The sequence below is a fragment of the Chelonia mydas genome, chromosome 24 (assembly GCF_015237465.2).
Source record: "Chelonia mydas isolate rCheMyd1 chromosome 24, rCheMyd1.pri.v2, whole genome shotgun sequence".
NCBI lineage: Eukaryota > Metazoa > Chordata > Testudines > Cheloniidae > Chelonia > Chelonia mydas.
Genome location: NC_051264.2, coordinates 8785982 through 8804574, shown reverse-complemented (window position 1 = coordinate 8804574; position 18593 = coordinate 8785982). Strand labels below are relative to the sequence as shown.

The following is an 18593-nucleotide window of genomic DNA, read 5'->3' as shown; positions in this document are numbered from 1 at the left end:
TCTCGCCAACATAATTACCTTGCAGAAACCTTTAGCACAGGCCATAAAGAACATGGCAGGGAAAATACAGTAGCCATTGGGCCAGTTAGTTCACTACAAAGAGTCTAGATAATTATACATGCATATAGGAAAATCAGTTTAACTCCATTTAAGCTGTTCTCTAGATCCATCGTGAGATGTAAAATGAATGTCCCTTAAATGAACTCCACCTTGTATTTAGCTGTGACACAGTACTTTCCCCAGGCCTGAAGAAGAGTTCTGGGTAAGCTTGTCTCTCCCACCAACAGAAGTTGTTCCAATACAAGATATTACCTCACTCAGCTTGTTATCTCAAATGAACTCCATGAACAGGAATACTATTGTAAGAACAGGTTGTTTGGCAAGACCTCTCCAAGCCACCCAGTTCTCAAGAGCCAAAGAGTTCATTTTAAAGTGGCTAGAGGTTGAGGGCACATTATTTCACATGGGGATATTGGCTTTTGTTGGGTTCCCAATATAGCAAGTTTTGGTATTTATTAACTATCTCTTAGTTTCCAAATGCCCACTGGCTTGTAAAGGCACTGGCAGGGCTCACTGGACACAAAATTTCTACAATGCAAGTGAAACTCAGCCAAAGACAAAGAACGTTAGGAGCTTGTGGGAGCTCCCAATATAAGTTGACATGGGCCTATTGACTTCCTTTGGGAACAAGTAGTATTTTCTTGGGCCTTCTAGAGCAAAGATTTGGTGCCTATCCATGACGTTTCTGGGAGGTTTCATAGAGCCATACAGCTTGGTCAACCTGGATGCAACACAAAAAACAGATGCTGCCCAAATCTATCCTAACTGAATTCCATTGTCTAAGTGACCCAGTGGATTTCTGAAACATGCTCATGTTTAACCTTGCCTTCTGTCACATGGCAGCTGCTAGAGTGCTTACCCCTGTCTTGTAGAAGCGATGGATTGCACTACTCAGAGCACAACCAACATATCCCTCTGCTGCATCAGGGTTGTGGAGGAATCTGATTTCCAGAGGGATGGAGTCTTCCCCCAGGTCAACTGACTGCGTGAAGACATGAGTGGTCCAGTCCCACACATTAATGTAACGGCCATAGCTCCCTGAGAGATCAAGTCAAACAAAAATAAAGTCAGGAGAGTTGATTTTAGCCTTGGAGAACAACCAATTCCAAGAGCGCAGACAGACAGCTAAACAATTAAATGCCTCTGGCAAGGAGAGTTATTGCAGCTGCAGCCTATACTAGAAGAATACATTAGAAGCAAGAGGAAGACCCAGGGCAGGATAGTCTCATTACTCAATGAGGGGGGAAAAAACAATAACAAAGTATAGAAATGGCAGAAGTGCTAAATTACATTTTTGCTTCAGTTTTTACCAAAAAGTTTAGTAGCGACTGGACATCTAACATACTGAATGCTAGTGAAAATGAGGTAACATCAGAGGGTAAAATAGAGAAAGAACAAATTTAAAATTACTTAGACAAGTTAGATGTCTTCAAGTCACCAAGGCCTGATGAAATACATCCTAGAATACTCAAGGAGCTGACTGAGGAGATAAATGAGGCATTAGCAATTATCTTCTAAAAGTCATGAAAGACAGAAGAGATTCCTGAGGATTGGAAAAAGGCAAATATAGTGCCCATCTATAAAAAGGGGAATAAGGAAAACCCTGGGAGTCAGCTTAACTTAAGTACCCGAAAGATAATGGAGCAAATAATTAAGCAATCAATTTGCAAATATCTAGAAGATAATAAGGTGATAAGTAACAGCAGCATGGATTTGTCAAGAACAAATCATGTCAAACCAACCTAAAAGCTTTCTGTGAAAGGGTAACAAGCCTTGCGAATAGGGGGGAAGTAGCAGATGTGCTATATCTTGATTTTAGTAAGGCTTTTGGTACGGTCTTGCATGAACGTCTCATAAACAAACTAGGGAAATACAACTTAGATGAAGCTACTATAAGGTGGGTGCATAACTGGTTGGAAAACCGTTCCCAGAGAGGAGTTATCAGTGGTTCACAGTCAAGCTGGAAGGGATATCAAGTGGGGTCCTGCAGAGATGGGTTCTGGGTCTGGTTCTGTTCAATATCTTCATCAATGATTTAGATAATGGCATAGAGAGTACACTTATAAAGTCTGAGAACGATACCAACCTGGGACAGGTTGCAAATGCTTTGGAGGTTAGGATTAAAATTCAAATGATCTGGACAAATTGGAGAAATGGTCTGAAGTAAACAGAATGAAATTCAATACGGACAAATGCAAAGTACTCCACTTAGGGAGGAACAATCAATTGCACACATACAAATGACAAATGAAATGGGAAATGACTGCCTAAGAAGGAGTACTGTGGAAAGGGATCTGGGGGTCATAGTGGATCACAAGCTAAATATTGTATGAGTCACAAGCTAAATATTGTATTGTAAAAAAAAACAAACATCATTCTGGGATGTATTAGCAGCACTGTTGTAAGCAAGACACGATAAAAGTAATTCTTCTGCTCTGCTCTGCGCTGATAAAGCTTCAACTGAATTACTGTGTCCATTCTGGGCGCCACATTTCAGGAAAGATGTGGACAAAGTTCAGAGAAAAGCAATAAAAATGATTAAAGGTCTAGAAAGCAAGGTCTGTGAGGGAAGATTTAAAAAATTGGGTTTGTTTAGTCTGGAAAAGAGAAGACTGAGTGGGGACATGATAGCAGTTTTCAAGTACATAAAAGGTTGTTACAATGAGAAGGGAGACAAATTGTTCTTGTTAACCTCTGAGGATAGGACAAGAAGCAATGGGCTTAAATTGCAGAAAGGGCGGTTTAGGTTGGACATTAGGAAAAACTTCCTAACTGTCAGGGTGGTTAAGCACTGGAATAAATTGCCTCGGGAGGTTGTAGAAGCTCCATCATTGGAGATTTTTAAGAGCAGGTTAAACAAACACCTGTCAGGGATGGTCTAGATAATACTTAGTCCTGCCATGAGTGCAGGGACTGAACTAGAAAACCTCTCGCGGTCCCTTCCAGTCATACGATTCTATGAAAGGTTTCAAGGGTTTTAATAGCACAGAGAATGGACTTTTGCTCTTAACTATATAATCATGCCAAAAATCTTCACCCATTTAAAAATCATCACAGGTGAGGGGTCAGGCATCAGATTGTGGGATTCTTGACACTACAACACCTTGGCCTGTGTGCAGTAGAAAACAGAGAAAGACCGAGTTCAATGGGAGACCAGAGGGTCTCAATCCATTGATCCTTCACGTCTGAACACCCCAGGTTAGCTACATATGGGTCTTTTCAAAAGCAGTATGAATGGCCTCCAACATTTTGGCTATGTGACTGTCTCCCATGGAGCTGATAGGGAAGAACAAGATGACCTTCTGAGGGGAGGTCAGACTAAACTGAGATGCCCCTTCCTCCTCACAGCTGAATTCTGACACTGAGTACAGCTCTATAGCAGCCCTTGTGGCCATTCAAGTTCATATGTTCCCAAGGTTTTGCTGAACTTCTGCTGTCACCAGCTAGAACTATTAAAGAACACTCAGAGTAGGTTTTGCCTACCTTGTTTGGGGCCATATACATTGTGATCTTTAATGACTGGTGTAAACTAACTCTGCAGACATCTTTATATGACAATTTTGCCTATGTACTCTGAAATCACCAGCCTTCACTGGTGATAGGAGAGTCCCTGGATGCAGTCCTCGCTTTATTGAACACTGGACCAGAATGTCATCAAATTTTAAACAAACACACTCTCACCAGTCTTTAGGTCTGCTGGGTCTAACCCATTTGCCAAGACTTTTGGCATTCCCCATTCCGTGCTCATCAAGACATTATGCCGTGGCTGGTACCAGAAATCATAGCCAAGTTTAGGGATGTTGGATCCTTTCTCCCAGTTCCCCTTCACCTCAAAAGTCTCTCCATCCAGCAAGATAAAGCCACCTGATGCCAAAAACAAAACAAATTGTTTGATTTTAATCACCCAGTTTAAGAACTTAAGCAGGATAAGACACAATGCAATACTGAACTCTTCTTCTAACAGGCAATAGCATGTTACATGTACTTGAGGGAGGGTGGAGAAAGCTTTCTGAAAGGAGATGTTTCTTCTGTGCTTTCCATTGCAAGGGCTTTCATTAATATTTCTACCAGTAAGCAAATTAACTCAAAGAGAATTTCCTCCCAAAGATTCAACAATGAAGTATCTTAACATAAGTGTCCTCCTAACCAGACATGTATGCCAACTGGCCAAGCAAAGTAAGGCCCAGCACGGTCCTGCTTTGAGTACGGGGTTGGACTAGATGACCTCCTGAGGTCCCTTCCAAGCCTGATATTCTATGATACAACTCAATAGCATTTCTGTTGGCCTGTATGCGATAACTTTGGAACACAGCATCTGATCAATTCCAAAATTTCAGGGAATGATCTAGGCATCGATGGGAACAAGATATTGATTTGGGTGCAAATCAGAAAATGGTAAAAGCCTGATTCAGAGGAAAATCAGGGGCCCCAGACTGCCTGGTGCTGCAGGCAGAGGAATTTCTCTGCTGCCGCTAACATGTATCAGAGGCAACTGCTAAACTTGCCTAATGAGGAAGTTGTCTGTAGACTGGGCTAACAGAAATCAGAGCCTTACAAGGAGGGTTTGTAGGGGTGCAATGGAGAAGCAGGGCCTGAGGAGGACTGGGGGAGAGTAGTGGTGATGAGGGAAGCAGGAATCTGGATGGCATGCATGGAGCCCCTAGTAGAGGGGGAGGAAGGGCCACAGAGCGCCTGACATGTAGCATTCTCTTCTAAACCAAAATGTTTCAGTTCCCTTTGTTCTGAAAAGCAATTCCAGCACATCTGGGGGATCAGCCCTATCCTAGTTAACAACTGACAGCAACTATGCAATAAGAAAGCCCTAATTAGTCTCAGCCTAGTACACCTGTTGGCAAGTGTCCAAACTACAAATATTCACAATTGTCCCCTTCTTAGGCTCAAAGCTCTCAAGGACTGAATGTGCCCTGGATACTGAACTTCCCTATAACACCGGAGGTGGGTACTCCAAGTCAGGATTGAATCACATTGACAGGGGACTGTGTTTGTGAAATCTGCCCTGCCATGCCTCCTGATGTACCTATTCTGTGGTAAAGTAGAGAACTTCTGACTCCAGGGCTGCTAAGCTGGCCAGCAGCTCAAAAGGATTGCAAGTTCTCAACAAGGCTTCCAGTTTTGTAGCCTGGATTTTTGTAGCAAGGATTCCTTCTCTTGAACGACTACAGGGGATAAATACCTTTGCCATTGCCGGATGGGTCTCCCATGCTGCTGATCATGATCTCACCATTGCCCAAGCAGTGAGTTGTGTGGGGATTGGCTAAGCCGCACTTCCAGAATATATTCACTGGCTCAATCATCTAAGGAGAGTTTATATGCACATAGTCAATCCCTCCGTGGTCAGGCCACCCCCAGTCAAAATCAGAGTGTCAATCCCTATCCCCATCCAGGAGGGTTTCCTGACATCTTAAAACTCTTCAAAATACTAGGCTGTTGGATTTTTTTCCACTTGAAAACTCAGCCCCTGTGTTCTGGGCTTGGCCAGACAGAGAGAAGGAAATTATGAATAAAGCTGGGCAAAATTTTTCAACCGAAACATTTTTTCAGCAAAAAATGGAGATTTGGTGACATCGAAACATTTCATGAATTCATGTCAATTTCACCAAACTGTTTTGGTTGGGCGGGAGGAGGAGAAACATTGAAACTATTCAGGAAAAAAATTTAAATATTTATATTTTTCCCATTTGATGAATTTTTGTTTCAAAATAAAAAAAAAAGTTAAAACATATGCTTGAAATGTAAACAAAATGTATTATTTTGGGTTAAACAAAATTTTGTTTTGGGTTATTATTTTGGGTTAGCCCAAAACTAATTTCCTTTTTAATTGCAAGTGAACTGAAAAATCTTTTGTTTGCCCAGCTTGAACTATGAAGCGAGAATAAACAAAATCCCAGTGCCTGAAGTTCAAAGGTACGAGTTTGTATATATTTTAATCAATTCCACTGTCACTAAGTGGTTCTCCTGAAGAACGTGTACCCTGCTGTTACATTGAAAGCATGTCTCTAGTCGAAAGACAAGTTATGTGAAACCAGTGGCCCAGAGTTACTCAGTACATCTGAAAGTCAGAGCTGTCTGTGACACACTGGAGCTGTCTGTTCCCTCAATACATCTAGAGGAGAACTAGATGGAGTCTAGTCTGTCTGAATCAGCAAGGTACCGGTCAGCTAAATTGTGACTCCAACACCTTTATTACTGGGGATTCTATTAAAGGCAAAGAGAACACTGCTTGATTTTCAGGTGCCAGCTTAATTTGGTACTTAGAAAAAGGAGGTAATTTTAGCGTATCAAGTGAGCTAGTTCAAAGCAGACATCATTGCTCTAGAGTAGGGTTTAGTCACACTTGTTACCCAAAGAAGCAAAGTTACCCTAAACTACAAGTTGTACGTTGAGGGCACCAATTTACATCAGGTTGAGGGAGGGGGGTGTTGCTCTCCATATAGAACTCAAGGATTTAAGAACTTAATCTTCTTTGGCTGTGGAAAAAGAATAATTTTCTTTAAAATTCTAAGACTTTTGAGACTGACCAGTTCTTAAGGTTCCCCAAAAGCCCAAAAAACCTGTTCTGGATTTCCTCATCCACATTCATAAGTGGGAAATTTTAGTTCCCATCTCCTGGGTGAGATACATCTCTTGGAGTCACCTCAGACATACTTTATGTATTCTGGGAGCCCGCATGTCTGTGCCCACATCCACCACATAAATGCGGGAAGAAATCAGACTGGGAAGAATCAGCCGGTTCCGTTTCTTTGTGACATCCCCAAAGCTGCTGCTGCAGGTGTTCCACCCAGAGTGATGGAGCTCGTCTCGGAGGTTGGGCATGGGCAGGCGGTGGATCACCTATGAAGTCAAAGGCATGGTTCAGATTCAGTCTGTAAGACAGGCAGTCCTAAGAAAAACAGTTCTTTAGAAATACAGACACAGCATAGGAAACACAAGGGCAATTGTTGCTGTTATCCAGGCAGTAGTTCTAGGTCGAGATTTTCAGAGTAGTTTCTGTGTATATAATGTCTTCTGCAGTTTCCACAGTATGCATCCGATGAAGTGAGCTGTAGCTCACGAAAGCTTATGCTCAAATAAATTGGTTAGTCTCTAAGGTGCCACAAGTACTCCTTTTCTTTTTGCGAATACAGACTAACACGGCTGTTACTCTGAAAAGAGTAGTTTAAGAATCCCTTGATGCTCAATCCCTTAGGTGGTTTTAAAGAAAATCCCATTCTGGGTCATTAGCACAGGAGACCAGGAGACAGGACTCCTGAGTCCTATTCCTGGCTCTCTACCACCATCATGTGTGATACTGGGCAAATCACTCTCTGTGCATCTGTGACTGGGTGTCCATCCCACATAAGGCTTGAAGAGGTTAAGGTGGCCAGGTGGGCCAATTAAACACTTAGGCTGCACCTGGAGGAGGAGCCAGGGAACAAGTAGGACTAATTAGAGATGAAGCTCAGCTGGAGAGTAACAGGAGGGGCCTGTGGCTGAGAGTGGTAGGCAGCCATGCATGCACTGTTAGGGTGAGAGAAGGTGAGGTCACCCAGGGATAAAGCAGTAAGGGATAGGACTATGCAGACCTTGACAGCTTGTTGTAGGGTCCCTGGGCTGGAACCCAGTGTAGAGGGTAGGCCTTGGTTTCCCATGGGCTTGGGATCCCCTACCAGCCACTGGGGAAGTGGCACCATTAAGCGGCAGTGAAAGAGAAGAATGACAGGGACAGTGATTCCTGAGACACATGATTTCCCCAGAAGGGGAAAACCACAATGACCTGGCTGGAGGGCCGAAAAATGAAGTGAGAGCAGTTGAGTCCTGAGAGAGCAAGACAGAGTGAGAGAGTGCAACTGCAGGAAGGAGTGTTGGTTTGGCAGAGATAATCCCTAGATGTAGCTAGAAAGAGGCGCTCTAGCAGTGAGTAGAGAGCCCTGTGACAAAATCACACGTGAATTTGGACATCATGACATCCTAACATTTGTTTTTTAATGGGTGTGCTATTAAATGTATCTAATATTTGAAAGGTAGAAAGATTACACTTTTTTTAACCATGTACTAATTGGTTCTAAAATACAGTTTTACCAGCTAACTGAAAGCTGTAGCCTTGGCCAGGTAGATTGTGCTTTCCCATTTTATGACAGAACAGATTAGTTTTATAGAGTTCCTAAAGCAGGATCACCCTACTCAGCTTAAACAAACGAGTAACTGTCAAACCTGTTGGATGTCCCCAACAAATTTGATCCTGCAGTGATTAGTAATCTTGCTCAATACCTACTGACAATGGGGTTATGCTTACTAAGCACAGAAAGGCTTTGAAAGAGACCTGGAACAACAGGTAAATATTAGCCTTCAGCAATCCCTGGAAGATTCCCAAGACCAAGTTCAGAAAAAGGCTGAAAACTCAAAGCAAACATACCACTAAGCCACCAAGTTTCATATAGCTTTTATGTGAAATCATAAACCGGGCAAATCGAAGAGGAACCTTTTGGAGGAGGGTTGAGTTTAGAGTTTCTAATGAAATAGGAAACAAGTTGAGTTACCCAGGGTTTGGGGTTTCATTGTGAACTGGCTGCACATCTCTAAGAAATGTAGCATGAAGTTAGATTGATAATCAGTACTGAGACATCTATTTGAAAGTGGTGATGGAGAAAGATCTACCAGAGCCCTGGTCTACACTAGGACTTTAGGTCGAATTTAGCAGCGTTAAATCGATGTAAACCTGCACCCGTCCACACGATGAAGCCCTTTATTTCGACTTAAAGGGCTCTTAAAATCGATTTCCTTACTCCACCCCAGACAAGTGGATTAGTGCTTAAATCGACCTTGGCGGGTCGAATTTGGGGTACTGTGGACACAATTCGACGGTATTGGCCTCCGGGAGCTATCCCAGAGTGCTCCATTGTGACTGCTCTGGACAGCACTCTCAACTCAGATGCACGATTGTTTGCCATTGCTCTGACGCAGGGAGGGGTGACTGACGACATGGCTTACAGGGTTGGCTTACCGGGAGTTAAAATCAACAAAGGGGGTGGCTTTACGTCAAGGAGTATTTCAGGCAGGACTTCACAGAGGGTTCCAATAAGAAATGGTGCACCTAAGTTGTTCTTATTGGAACAAGGAGGTTAGTCTGGCCTCTGATTGATACATGGCTAGATCTACCTCGCTGCACCTTCTCTGTGAGTGACTGCAGTGTGACCTAGAGGAATGAGTCCCCTAGACGGGGGGTGGGAGGGGTTTGCAAATGAGTACAAAACAAATCTGGTCTATTTCTTGTTTTGATACACTCCATCTATCTTTTACATCTTTGGCTGGCAGCAGACGGTGCAGAAGGACTGCATGCCATCCACATCTCATGGCTGCTCGGCAGAAGATGGCACAATAGGACTGCTAGCCATCCTCATCTCTTGCCTGCCCGGCAGAAGATGATGCAATAGGACTGCTAGCAATCCGTATCGCCTACCTGCTCACCATAAGATGGTTCAATAGGACTGACTGCAGGACTAAAAAGAATGACCTGATCAAGTCACTCCAAATTTAGTCCCTGCGCCCATGTCTGCCCAGGCGCTCCTGATTGACCTCACAGAGGTGACCAGGAGCACCTCAGACATGACGATGACGGCTACCAGTCCTATTGCACCGTCTGCTGCCACAAGGCAATGAGTTGCTGGTGCTGTGTAGCAATGCAGTACCGCGTCTGCCAGCACCCAGGAGACATACGGTGACAGTGAGCTGAGTGGGCTCCATGCTTGCCGTGGTATGGCATCTGCATAGGTAACTCAGGAAAAAAGGAGCGAAACGATTGTCTGCCCTTGCTTTCACGGAGGGAGGGAGGGAGGGAACGGGGGCCTGACGATATGTACCCAGAACCACCCGCGACAATATTTTAGCCCCATCAGGCATTGGGATCTCAACCCAGAATTCCAATGAGCAGCGGAGACTGCGGGAACTGTGGGATAGCTACCCACAGTGCAACACTCTGGAAGTCGACTCTAGCCTCGGTACTGTGGAAGCACTCTGCCGAGTTAATGCACTTACTGCACTTAGAGCATTTTCTGTGGGGGGACACACACTCGAATATATAAAACCGATTTCTAAAAAAACGACTTCTATAAATTCGACCTAATTTCATAGTGTAGACATACCCAGAGTCAAATACCAAGAAGACAGCAGACAAAGAAAGATTAATGCAGGACCCTTGGGATCTAACCTTCTTAATTTCAGCAGGTCCCAGATAGGATAGCAAGAAGTGGAGCAGAAGGAGAAATGGCAACATAAAGCTGACCTCCCCCATTTGGCAGGAAAATTAATGGCTTAGGAGTGGACACAAGACAAGACTCCATCGGATAGATAGATATGAGAGAAAGAGAGAGAGAGAGAGAGAGAGATTGTTCAGGGTCCTCCAAATTTTCGTGCATCAGGTCCCCATTTAGCCACCACTGGCAAGCACAGAAAAATTTTCCGTTTGGAGAAGGGGTTCAAGGAGCTGCAGCTAGAGTGTTACTAAACGGCACTAAAGATGCCTGGGGTCAGCCAGGCTAAGTACAAAGGATTAGAGCCAGAATCTTGACAGGAGTGTACCTGGCAGTAGTGTGGAGATTTGGGGTCAACGTCCACTGTGGCCACATAGTCAGGTTTCTCTATCCCAGTGTTTCTGTAGATACAGGGCAGGTATACAATCTCCTCTCTGGGACCTTGCAAGGCAGAGAACTTGTTTAGGTCAACAGAAATCAGCTTCACACTAACCCCAAAGCAAGTCTTGGAGGAATCTCTCACTGGGTTGGATTTGCCCAACTGAAGCATAGATGCTGGAACTAGGGGTGCTGGGGATGCTGCTGCACTCCCAACTTGAAGTGGTTTCCATTATATACAGACTTTACAGTTTGGTTCAATGCTCTCAGCACCCCCACTTTAAAGATTGTTCCAGCCTCCCTGAACTGGAGGTTGGGAACCTTTCTCCTTAGTCTTCCTCAGGGGTGGGGTGGGGTAGATATTATCAGAGTCTTCATTATGCAGGGAAGCACACTAGGCAGGGGTCAGTCTGAAGGGGATTTCCCTGCCTGTGGCATGGCCCATTCGCAGTTTGGGGTTCTATTAGCCCATCTTTGCTCAAGAAAGACTCATCCTTGGATCAGAGATATTTCTGAAGGGCCCTTTGAATGTAAAGTGCACACACTTTCAAAAAATTATCCTTAAAAAGGAATTCCCAGGGAATCTCCCTACCCCTTACAAAGGCTTGTCACCCCTTCCATTATGCCAGCTGCAGAACAGAGTTAGCTAATGCTACACCCAAAAGGCACCTCATTAATCTTCACTGAATCTGAGGGTAGTTCAATAAAGCTCTTGTTTTGGTAACCTAGATTTCAGAACACACTTGACAGGACTTGCCTTTCATGGCATCTAAAGGAGTCTCGTACCCAGGACCACATGCTCCACATTTTGCTGATGAAAGAAGGGGGGAAAAAAAAGGTTAGATATCTCCAAGTTATTTACCTGCACATTTTCCAAAGAGGTCGCGGACTTTGGGTGCTCAGCTTAAGAGATCTTAGACCCAGTTTTCAGAAGTGCCACCCACAAATCCCATGGACCAATAAAAGCTGAGAGCACTCCAGACCTCTGAAAATGAGGCCCACCATGTCAAGCTGAAGATCCAAAAATGGAGGAAATGACTGAATCATAAGCAGCCAGATAAACATCTGGGATTTAGAAAGACTTGATTTGTGAAAGATGTTAGGGCTTAGTAGGGAAGCACTATCGAGCTCAGCTAGACAGATTGCTCAATCTGACCAACCCATTTTATTATTATAGGAAAACTGTGCAGGCCTCTTCTGTGTATTACCCCTTGGAGTGGCTGTTTCTAGGAATTTAGAAACTGGTTAGGAGCCAATAGTGCGAGTGTTTTGCTTAGTGGGGAATCCACACCTGTACCACCTTCTCACTGCTAGAAACTCAGTTCCCCAGCTTCTGCTCCTCAGCACTCCATCCTACCTTCCTGCTAACTGAAACCTTCATTGATCTCTAGCTGAACTCCTCAACTAGTCTCAACCAGCAGAAGGGGGGTGGGGGGGCAGCTCAGCTGCCCGTCCATGTTCCCAGAGACTGGGAGGGAACCCGATGAGTGGCAGTGGAGGAATCTGGCAAGCAGCAGGGGAAGTTCAAATCTGGCTGGAGATTCAGGGCTTGTTCTTTATTAGGGGAGATCAAGGTACATTAAAACACTAGAGGAACTGAAAACAAGTGTTCCTCTGTGCTTTAAGGGTTCAAGCAGGAATTTAATGGATTCAAGGTGCATTCCATGTGTAGCCCAATCTATGAATCACTAACTATACTGAATACTTAAGAATTCTCAGTTATCACTTTGAGATTTGACAGGTTCTTGTCCCAAAATCAGGCCCAGTATTATTAAAATTAGTTCAGTTGGGAACTCCAATGTTCAGAGTTGTGGCACTCACACTTTAGGAACCCTTTTGTATTTACAATAGTTTATCAATACATTTAGCATAGTCACAAACACTCTAACCCAGAAAGACAGAGAGACTACAGAACATACATCTGAACATGTACATACTCACACCATCCCAGGCAGAACAACCTGAAATGTTAGCCATTGTCTTCCTCATCACCATCACCTTCCTCCTCATCACTAGTGGTCATCATTCTGGCACCTCCCAAAGGCTACCTCTCTTGCTCCTCCTGCCACAGGCTGGGATACAACTTTTATAATATGGTATGCTGATGCCACTCTATCTAATGCATTTTTAGCAGGGGTTTCTCCCCATTCCTTATTTGTATTTCCTCGCCCTACTAATGTTGGGGTGCCCTTCTCCTATAGATTAGCATATTAAAGATCTCAACTTATTATCATATATGTCAATTCATTGACATGGCACTCTTGTGGTTAGACTACTGTATAGCAGTTGCTACTGTAACAGTCAGTATTCCAGACAGTCACAGGATTCATGTTTAAGGTTTACATTAGCAAATAACATCTAGGATCAAGAAAATATTATCCTGACACGCTATTTAAAAACATATTAACACCACGCAGCAAGTTTATACACCTTATCAGACTATACAATTCTGCACTGCTATAGTCACCATGCTGCAGTCCTGCTGAACCCATTCCAACCTGGAGGTAGAGTCGAGCTGTCCCTCCCCACCCCCATCTTATACAGCAGCAGTGTGATAAATTGAGATAATTTTGAGCAGGACCAAAGATGCCCGCTTTGCAGCTGACTGCAGTGCTTCAAGCATGTGTCTGATAAATGACTTGACATTTTGTTCATTTTCACCACTGTGTTATAATCTTATGTTGTGACAAACAAGTTCTTCAAAACAAACCCTACAGAATCCGATACCTTCAACTCAATAGGATGTGACAGCTGTATTTCCCCATTAAATCAGGTTACTATTCTTTAGTAAACAAAGATGACACGTTACTTTGTAGAATCCACTCACTACCTTCTGAGGTTTGTTACTTTAAAACATGATTTCCTCAGAAAGCGAGGGTGTTTTAGTACTAAATAGGCTGTCTAAGAAGACTGTCTGAAAATAGGCAAAAGGACAGACAATCTGATGTATTCCACACCGTTGCATGTCTAAGCTCTGTAAGGCACAATTTAAACTTTATTAAAAATGGATACATATAACTAAACTCTGTCCTATTTTTCCTAGTCACCTACATTAGCAGGGACAAAACATGGATTAGACCAGTACTAGACTAGTATTGCACAAATACGTTGTTCTTCTGCAGATTAATAAATTAAGAGACCACTAAAACTAGAATGTTTGCTAGAGATAACCTAGGGCAAGATGGTGACATTCCCCGCCTTTCTTCTTCCCCTCCCCCATCTTACTCCTCTTTCTTCCTTCCCACTTTCTCTCCGTTCCTTCCCTACTTGTTCAAATATTCTGTTGTAATAAACTGTTGAGGATCTGTTTGAAGTTGACATATAGCTTTCACTGTATTTTGTATCAGGCTCTTCATGAACACACAAGTCATGAATCTGCTATCTGTAGCAAGATGTTGCTAAAAATGTTTACATTAGAGATATTAACGTGTCATTACACATACTAATAGTCGTCATTAAATGCAGCTTCCCAGCTATCTTGGCGTCTGACTGAATGTTTAGAATACCTTGAAGTTGGACTGTATTTGTAATAGAAATCTAGCAAAAGGCCAACATGCTTTTGCAAACTACTGTCATTTATCACAATGTGACTGGGATAAGTAGCTAGTCCAGTTTACTGCTAGATCAGGAATACTTGAGGTTTTTTCCTTCCCAAAATGTGGAGGATATCTTTATTGACAAAGCTCCTCTGCCATGCAATCCACCTCCCCTCCCAGTCACCATAAAGATAACAGACTTGTGGCAATTACAGCAGTTGCTCACATGGAAGCGATATTTTTAGTGCAGTGTTTTGTCCTTTTTCACCAAGATGACACACTAGGCTTGATTCTTTGTTTCCCTGTATCTTGTGCAGTCATTTGCCCCTGTGCAAAGTGAGGGTAAGACACTGCCATTCTGATGTTGGTAGCATTTTACATCCTCTTTCTGCACTCATTTACACCAGTGCTAGGTGCAGGAAAGTAGAGTGTCCCACTGTCTCCCTTTGCTCTTTATTTTGTCTCTGTAGCGGGGTCGTATTGGAAAAACCTGGGAGGTGGGCAGGCGCAAGCCCACCCACTGCTCAAGGCCCCTCCCCCCCCGGACCCAGGGACCAACTGATTGCGGGGGACAACTAATGAAAAACAGGAATCGGAGTGAAGGTCAGAGGTTCAAAATGAGGATACCGGATGGGGACACCGAGCAGAGAACCCTGGACAGCGTCCACTGCTCCTCAAAGCTGTTGAGGGAGCCAGCGGACGCTGCCCAGTGGAACTCTACCCAGATGCGTGAAACTAGGGAGGAACGGAAAAAGGCCCCGCAGTTGCAAAGCACCCCCTCGTCCAACATCCTCCTCCTGGTATTATAGATGGAGACTTTGGCCAGAGCCAGGAGGAGGTTGACAAGGAGGTCTCGCTACTTCGTGGGGCCATGGATAGGGTGTGCAAAGAGGAACAAGTGTGGGGAGAAGTGCAGCCAGAACCTCAACAGGAGGCAACCTGGAGGAGCCAGAATAGGGGCTGCAACCTGGCGCATTCGAGATAGGCGTGCGCCAGGTTCTCCCTCATGCCGCAAAAGGGGCAGGCCTCAGGTGTAGGGGTGAACCGTGCCAGGTGCACGCCCATGCTCACGGCTTCATGAAGGAGCCGTCAACTAATGTCCCTGGCGGGCCGTGGGACCAAGGTGGAATAAAGGCTGGCCCACCGGGGCTCCTCACCCTTTTTAGGTGGAAGACAGTCCTGCCATTTGGTGTCGGGGTGGGACACGAGGGTGAGGAAATGCGACGTATAGAGCACGAGTGTGTACAGATGGTTTCTGGGCGTGGTTCGAAACCGGACCGGCTGCAGGGTATGCAGCCGGCTCGGAGTGTGGGAGCGGGGAGGCCGGGGGGGCTCGCAGAACAGGGGCCCAAGAAAAATGTCCGGAGGGCCAGGGGTGAGGGGTGGGCAGAGAACGCCCTCTCGCAGGGCTCGCTGCAGGAAAATGAGAGACTCGGGTGACAAGGCAGCCTTCACCTCCTGGAGTATGTTCCTAGGGGTCGGAAGGATGGAAAGCCCCATGCGTCGTCCGACCGCGCGGGGCTCCACCCAATCCTCCCTGTCCTAGTCCAGGAGGTCTCCGACTCTGGTGGTTTCTGCCAGGACCAACCTCCATCTGTAGCGGGGTGGTCACCCCGCTCCGGCCCTGAAGGGGTTAAAGCAGCTCTGGAGAGGGTTGCAGCTGGAGAAAAGGAGTTAAAACAGCCAAGCTAGGCTGATTGGAGTAGCTGGCCACACCTGGCCCTTATAAGGGGGCTGTGGGCCAGAAGCAAAGGAGTCTCGCTCAAGCCCTGGAGTGGGAAGGGCTAGCTGCCTGAGAGGAAGGTACCGTAAGCGGAGCAGTGCTGGGGAAGGGCAAAGGGAGCTGGGGAGCTCCAGCCTAGTAAACTGCCAGGCTGCAGGCCTTGTTTAAGGCCAAAAGGTACTGGGCTGCAGAGGGACAGCCTGAGGGTAGGCAAAAGCAGCAGGTTCTAACCCCTTGCCAGTGATGAGTGGCCATTATAGACTGCAGTCTGTCCCAGTGAGCGGGGGATAGATTATGACTGGCAGTAGCCACTGAGGCAACCTGAGTTTAGAGGATGGGGGTTCTCCTGGGAGTGGAGACCCAGAGAGTGGGGTACTGCTAGAGCAGAACTCTAGGGTAAACAGGCACTGGGGTTCGGGAGGGACACGGGGACCTGTGGCAGGTGAGATACTGGCCTGCAGAGGGTGCTCTGTAAGCTGGAAAAGAGCTTATTCCAAGACTACCAGCAGGAGGAGTCATGCCGGTGAGTCCTCGCTTCGCTACAGTCTTCCTCTTCCATCTATCCTATACCAAGAGGTGAGGCAGCCCCATGTGAGCAGCCAGCTCATAATCAATAAACTACCAGCAAGTGCTCCATAGGCCACAGCTTGGCAACCTCTGTTCTAGTTAACGAGAGGGTATATGGATGGCCTACCGCAACATTTATATATTATATATTGAAGATATGAACCATAATTCCCAATAGAACAGTGAAGGAACAGACCTCAGGGGCCTGCAACGCCTCCTCTCCTGCCACCCAGCAGAGTTTAAAGTTGGGGGAGGCAGTTTTCATGACCTCATGGAAATAGTAAAGGGCCGTTCTTCTGATGATTCCAAGGACCCCTATACAACCAAAGGTCATCCCTGAGAATTACAGTTCATCCCCACCCTAGTGTTTTAACCACACCAAGCTCTGCTAAATGAGAGAACCTGCTGTACAAAGTCAGAAAGTGAAGACTGTATCCTCTAGTCCAGGGGCTCTCAACCAGAGGTCTGGGCTCCCCTGGAAGGCTGCAAGCAGGTTTCAGCGGGTCTGCCAAAATAAACCAGAGAGCAGGGCTGGTGTTAGACTTGGTGGGGCCCAAGGCAGAAAGCTGAAGCCTGAGCCCCGCCACCATCCTGCCGCCCAGGGCTGAAGTTGAAGCCCAAGTAACTTAGCTTCATGGGGCCCCGGGCAATTGCCCTGCTTGCTACCCCTAACGCCAGCCTTGGCTTTTAATCTAGTGGATATGCAGAAAAACAGTTGTGGGGTGCAGGTGGGCTGTGGAATTTTTATAGCATGTTGGGGGGACCTCAGAAAGAAAAAGGATGAAACTCCTGCTCTAGTCTAGTGGTCAGAACAGGGGACTAACCTCAAGATACCTAGGTTCTAGTTGTTGCTATTGCTGACTCACTGTGTGATCCTAGGGCAAGTCACTTCATTTCTCTGTGCCTGTTTGGGAATAATAATACTTTCATAGATTCTAATGCCAGAAGGGACCATTGTGATCATCCAGTCTGACCTTCTGTATAACACAGACCATAGAACTTCCCCAAGTAATTCCTAGAGCAGATATTTTAGAAAAATATCCAGTCTTGATTTTAAAATTGTCAGTGATGGAGAATCCACCATGACCCTTGGTAAATTGTTTCGATGGTTAATTATTTTCACTGTTAAAAGCATATACCCTATTTCTAGTCTGAATTTGTCTAGCTTCAACTTCCAGCTATTGGATCATGTTAGTCCCAGGGGGCTGTAGACTTTTAATAAATAGCTGTAAAATGCTTTCAGATTTATCGGGCAAAGGTGCCATGGGAATACAAAAAGAAGCCCAAAGACACTAGGTACCATGCAAGCGATAAAAATGGGATGTGGGAGCCTATTTTAATAATAATTTCTGAGAAGAACAGTATTTTAAAAATAAAAAGGTCATTTCCTTTATGCTTATGCAACCTGGCTGTTACATTATTATGGCTGAGCTATAAAGCCTATTGAGGCAGCTACAGTAAATCTGCAGACTGTTCAGATAAAACAGGAGTTGTTGGAAGTCTGCCTAAAGAGACTATAGATTTTATAGACTTACAACATGCAATATGATCACAAATTTACAATCTGTTTCAGCCTCTGGATAGAGTACTGCATGCCAGTTAGTTCAATGTAACAGCCATTTGCACAATCAAGGGATACCTTTCTACATAATTTAGTTTAAAGCAGTATGTTTGAGGTTAAAGGAGTATGAAAGATTACAGCATGTTTAACTGCACCACTAAACAACTACACTTTTATGTATATGATTGCACAATTTGAGTTTGACACTGTGTACCATGACTCAGCAACATTAAATTCTTATAGCCAAGTTATAACTGCCTCCCATAAAACAAACTTGTATAATGAGCCTAACAGACCTTTCACATTGATCAACACAGCCCACCACTACTACTGTATGCTTTGTAAGTTAGCTTACGTTAAAGCATGTCTGTGCTATACTCTTTTTGAGATGGGGGAAACCCATTTACAGCAAATCAAATGGGATTAAGTCTTTAGTTTTCCTCTTCATACTGGAAGCATTAGATTGGTGCAGTGGAATATCTTTTGCACATCATCTGCTTGTTAGTTTGAACAAAGAGGCA

At 44.8% G+C, this 18593-nt stretch overlaps 1 protein-coding gene across 5 annotated transcripts in view; it reads right to left on the bottom strand.

The window, feature by feature from the left end:
• Positions 1-18593, bottom strand: part of SELENBP1 (selenium binding protein 1) — a 49835-nt gene that overhangs the window by 6962 nt on the left and 24280 nt on the right. For 3 of the 5 annotated variants that reach the window (XM_043535503.1, XM_007068118.4, XM_043535504.1), the window contains 6 exons: positions 11443-11496; positions 10636-10748; positions 6727-6912; positions 5255-5375; positions 3742-3924; positions 920-1098 (listed from right to left, as the gene is read on the bottom strand). In XM_043535503.1, coding sequence (XP_043391438.1) covers positions 920-1098; positions 3742-3924; positions 5255-5375; positions 6727-6912; positions 10636-10748; positions 11443-11496 — 836 coding nt within the window. The remainder of the gene's footprint in view (positions 1-919; positions 1099-3741; positions 3925-5254; positions 5376-6726; positions 6913-10635; positions 10749-11442; positions 11497-18593) is intronic. The other 2 variants (XM_037883076.2, XM_043535505.1) reach the window with 1 other exon arrangement.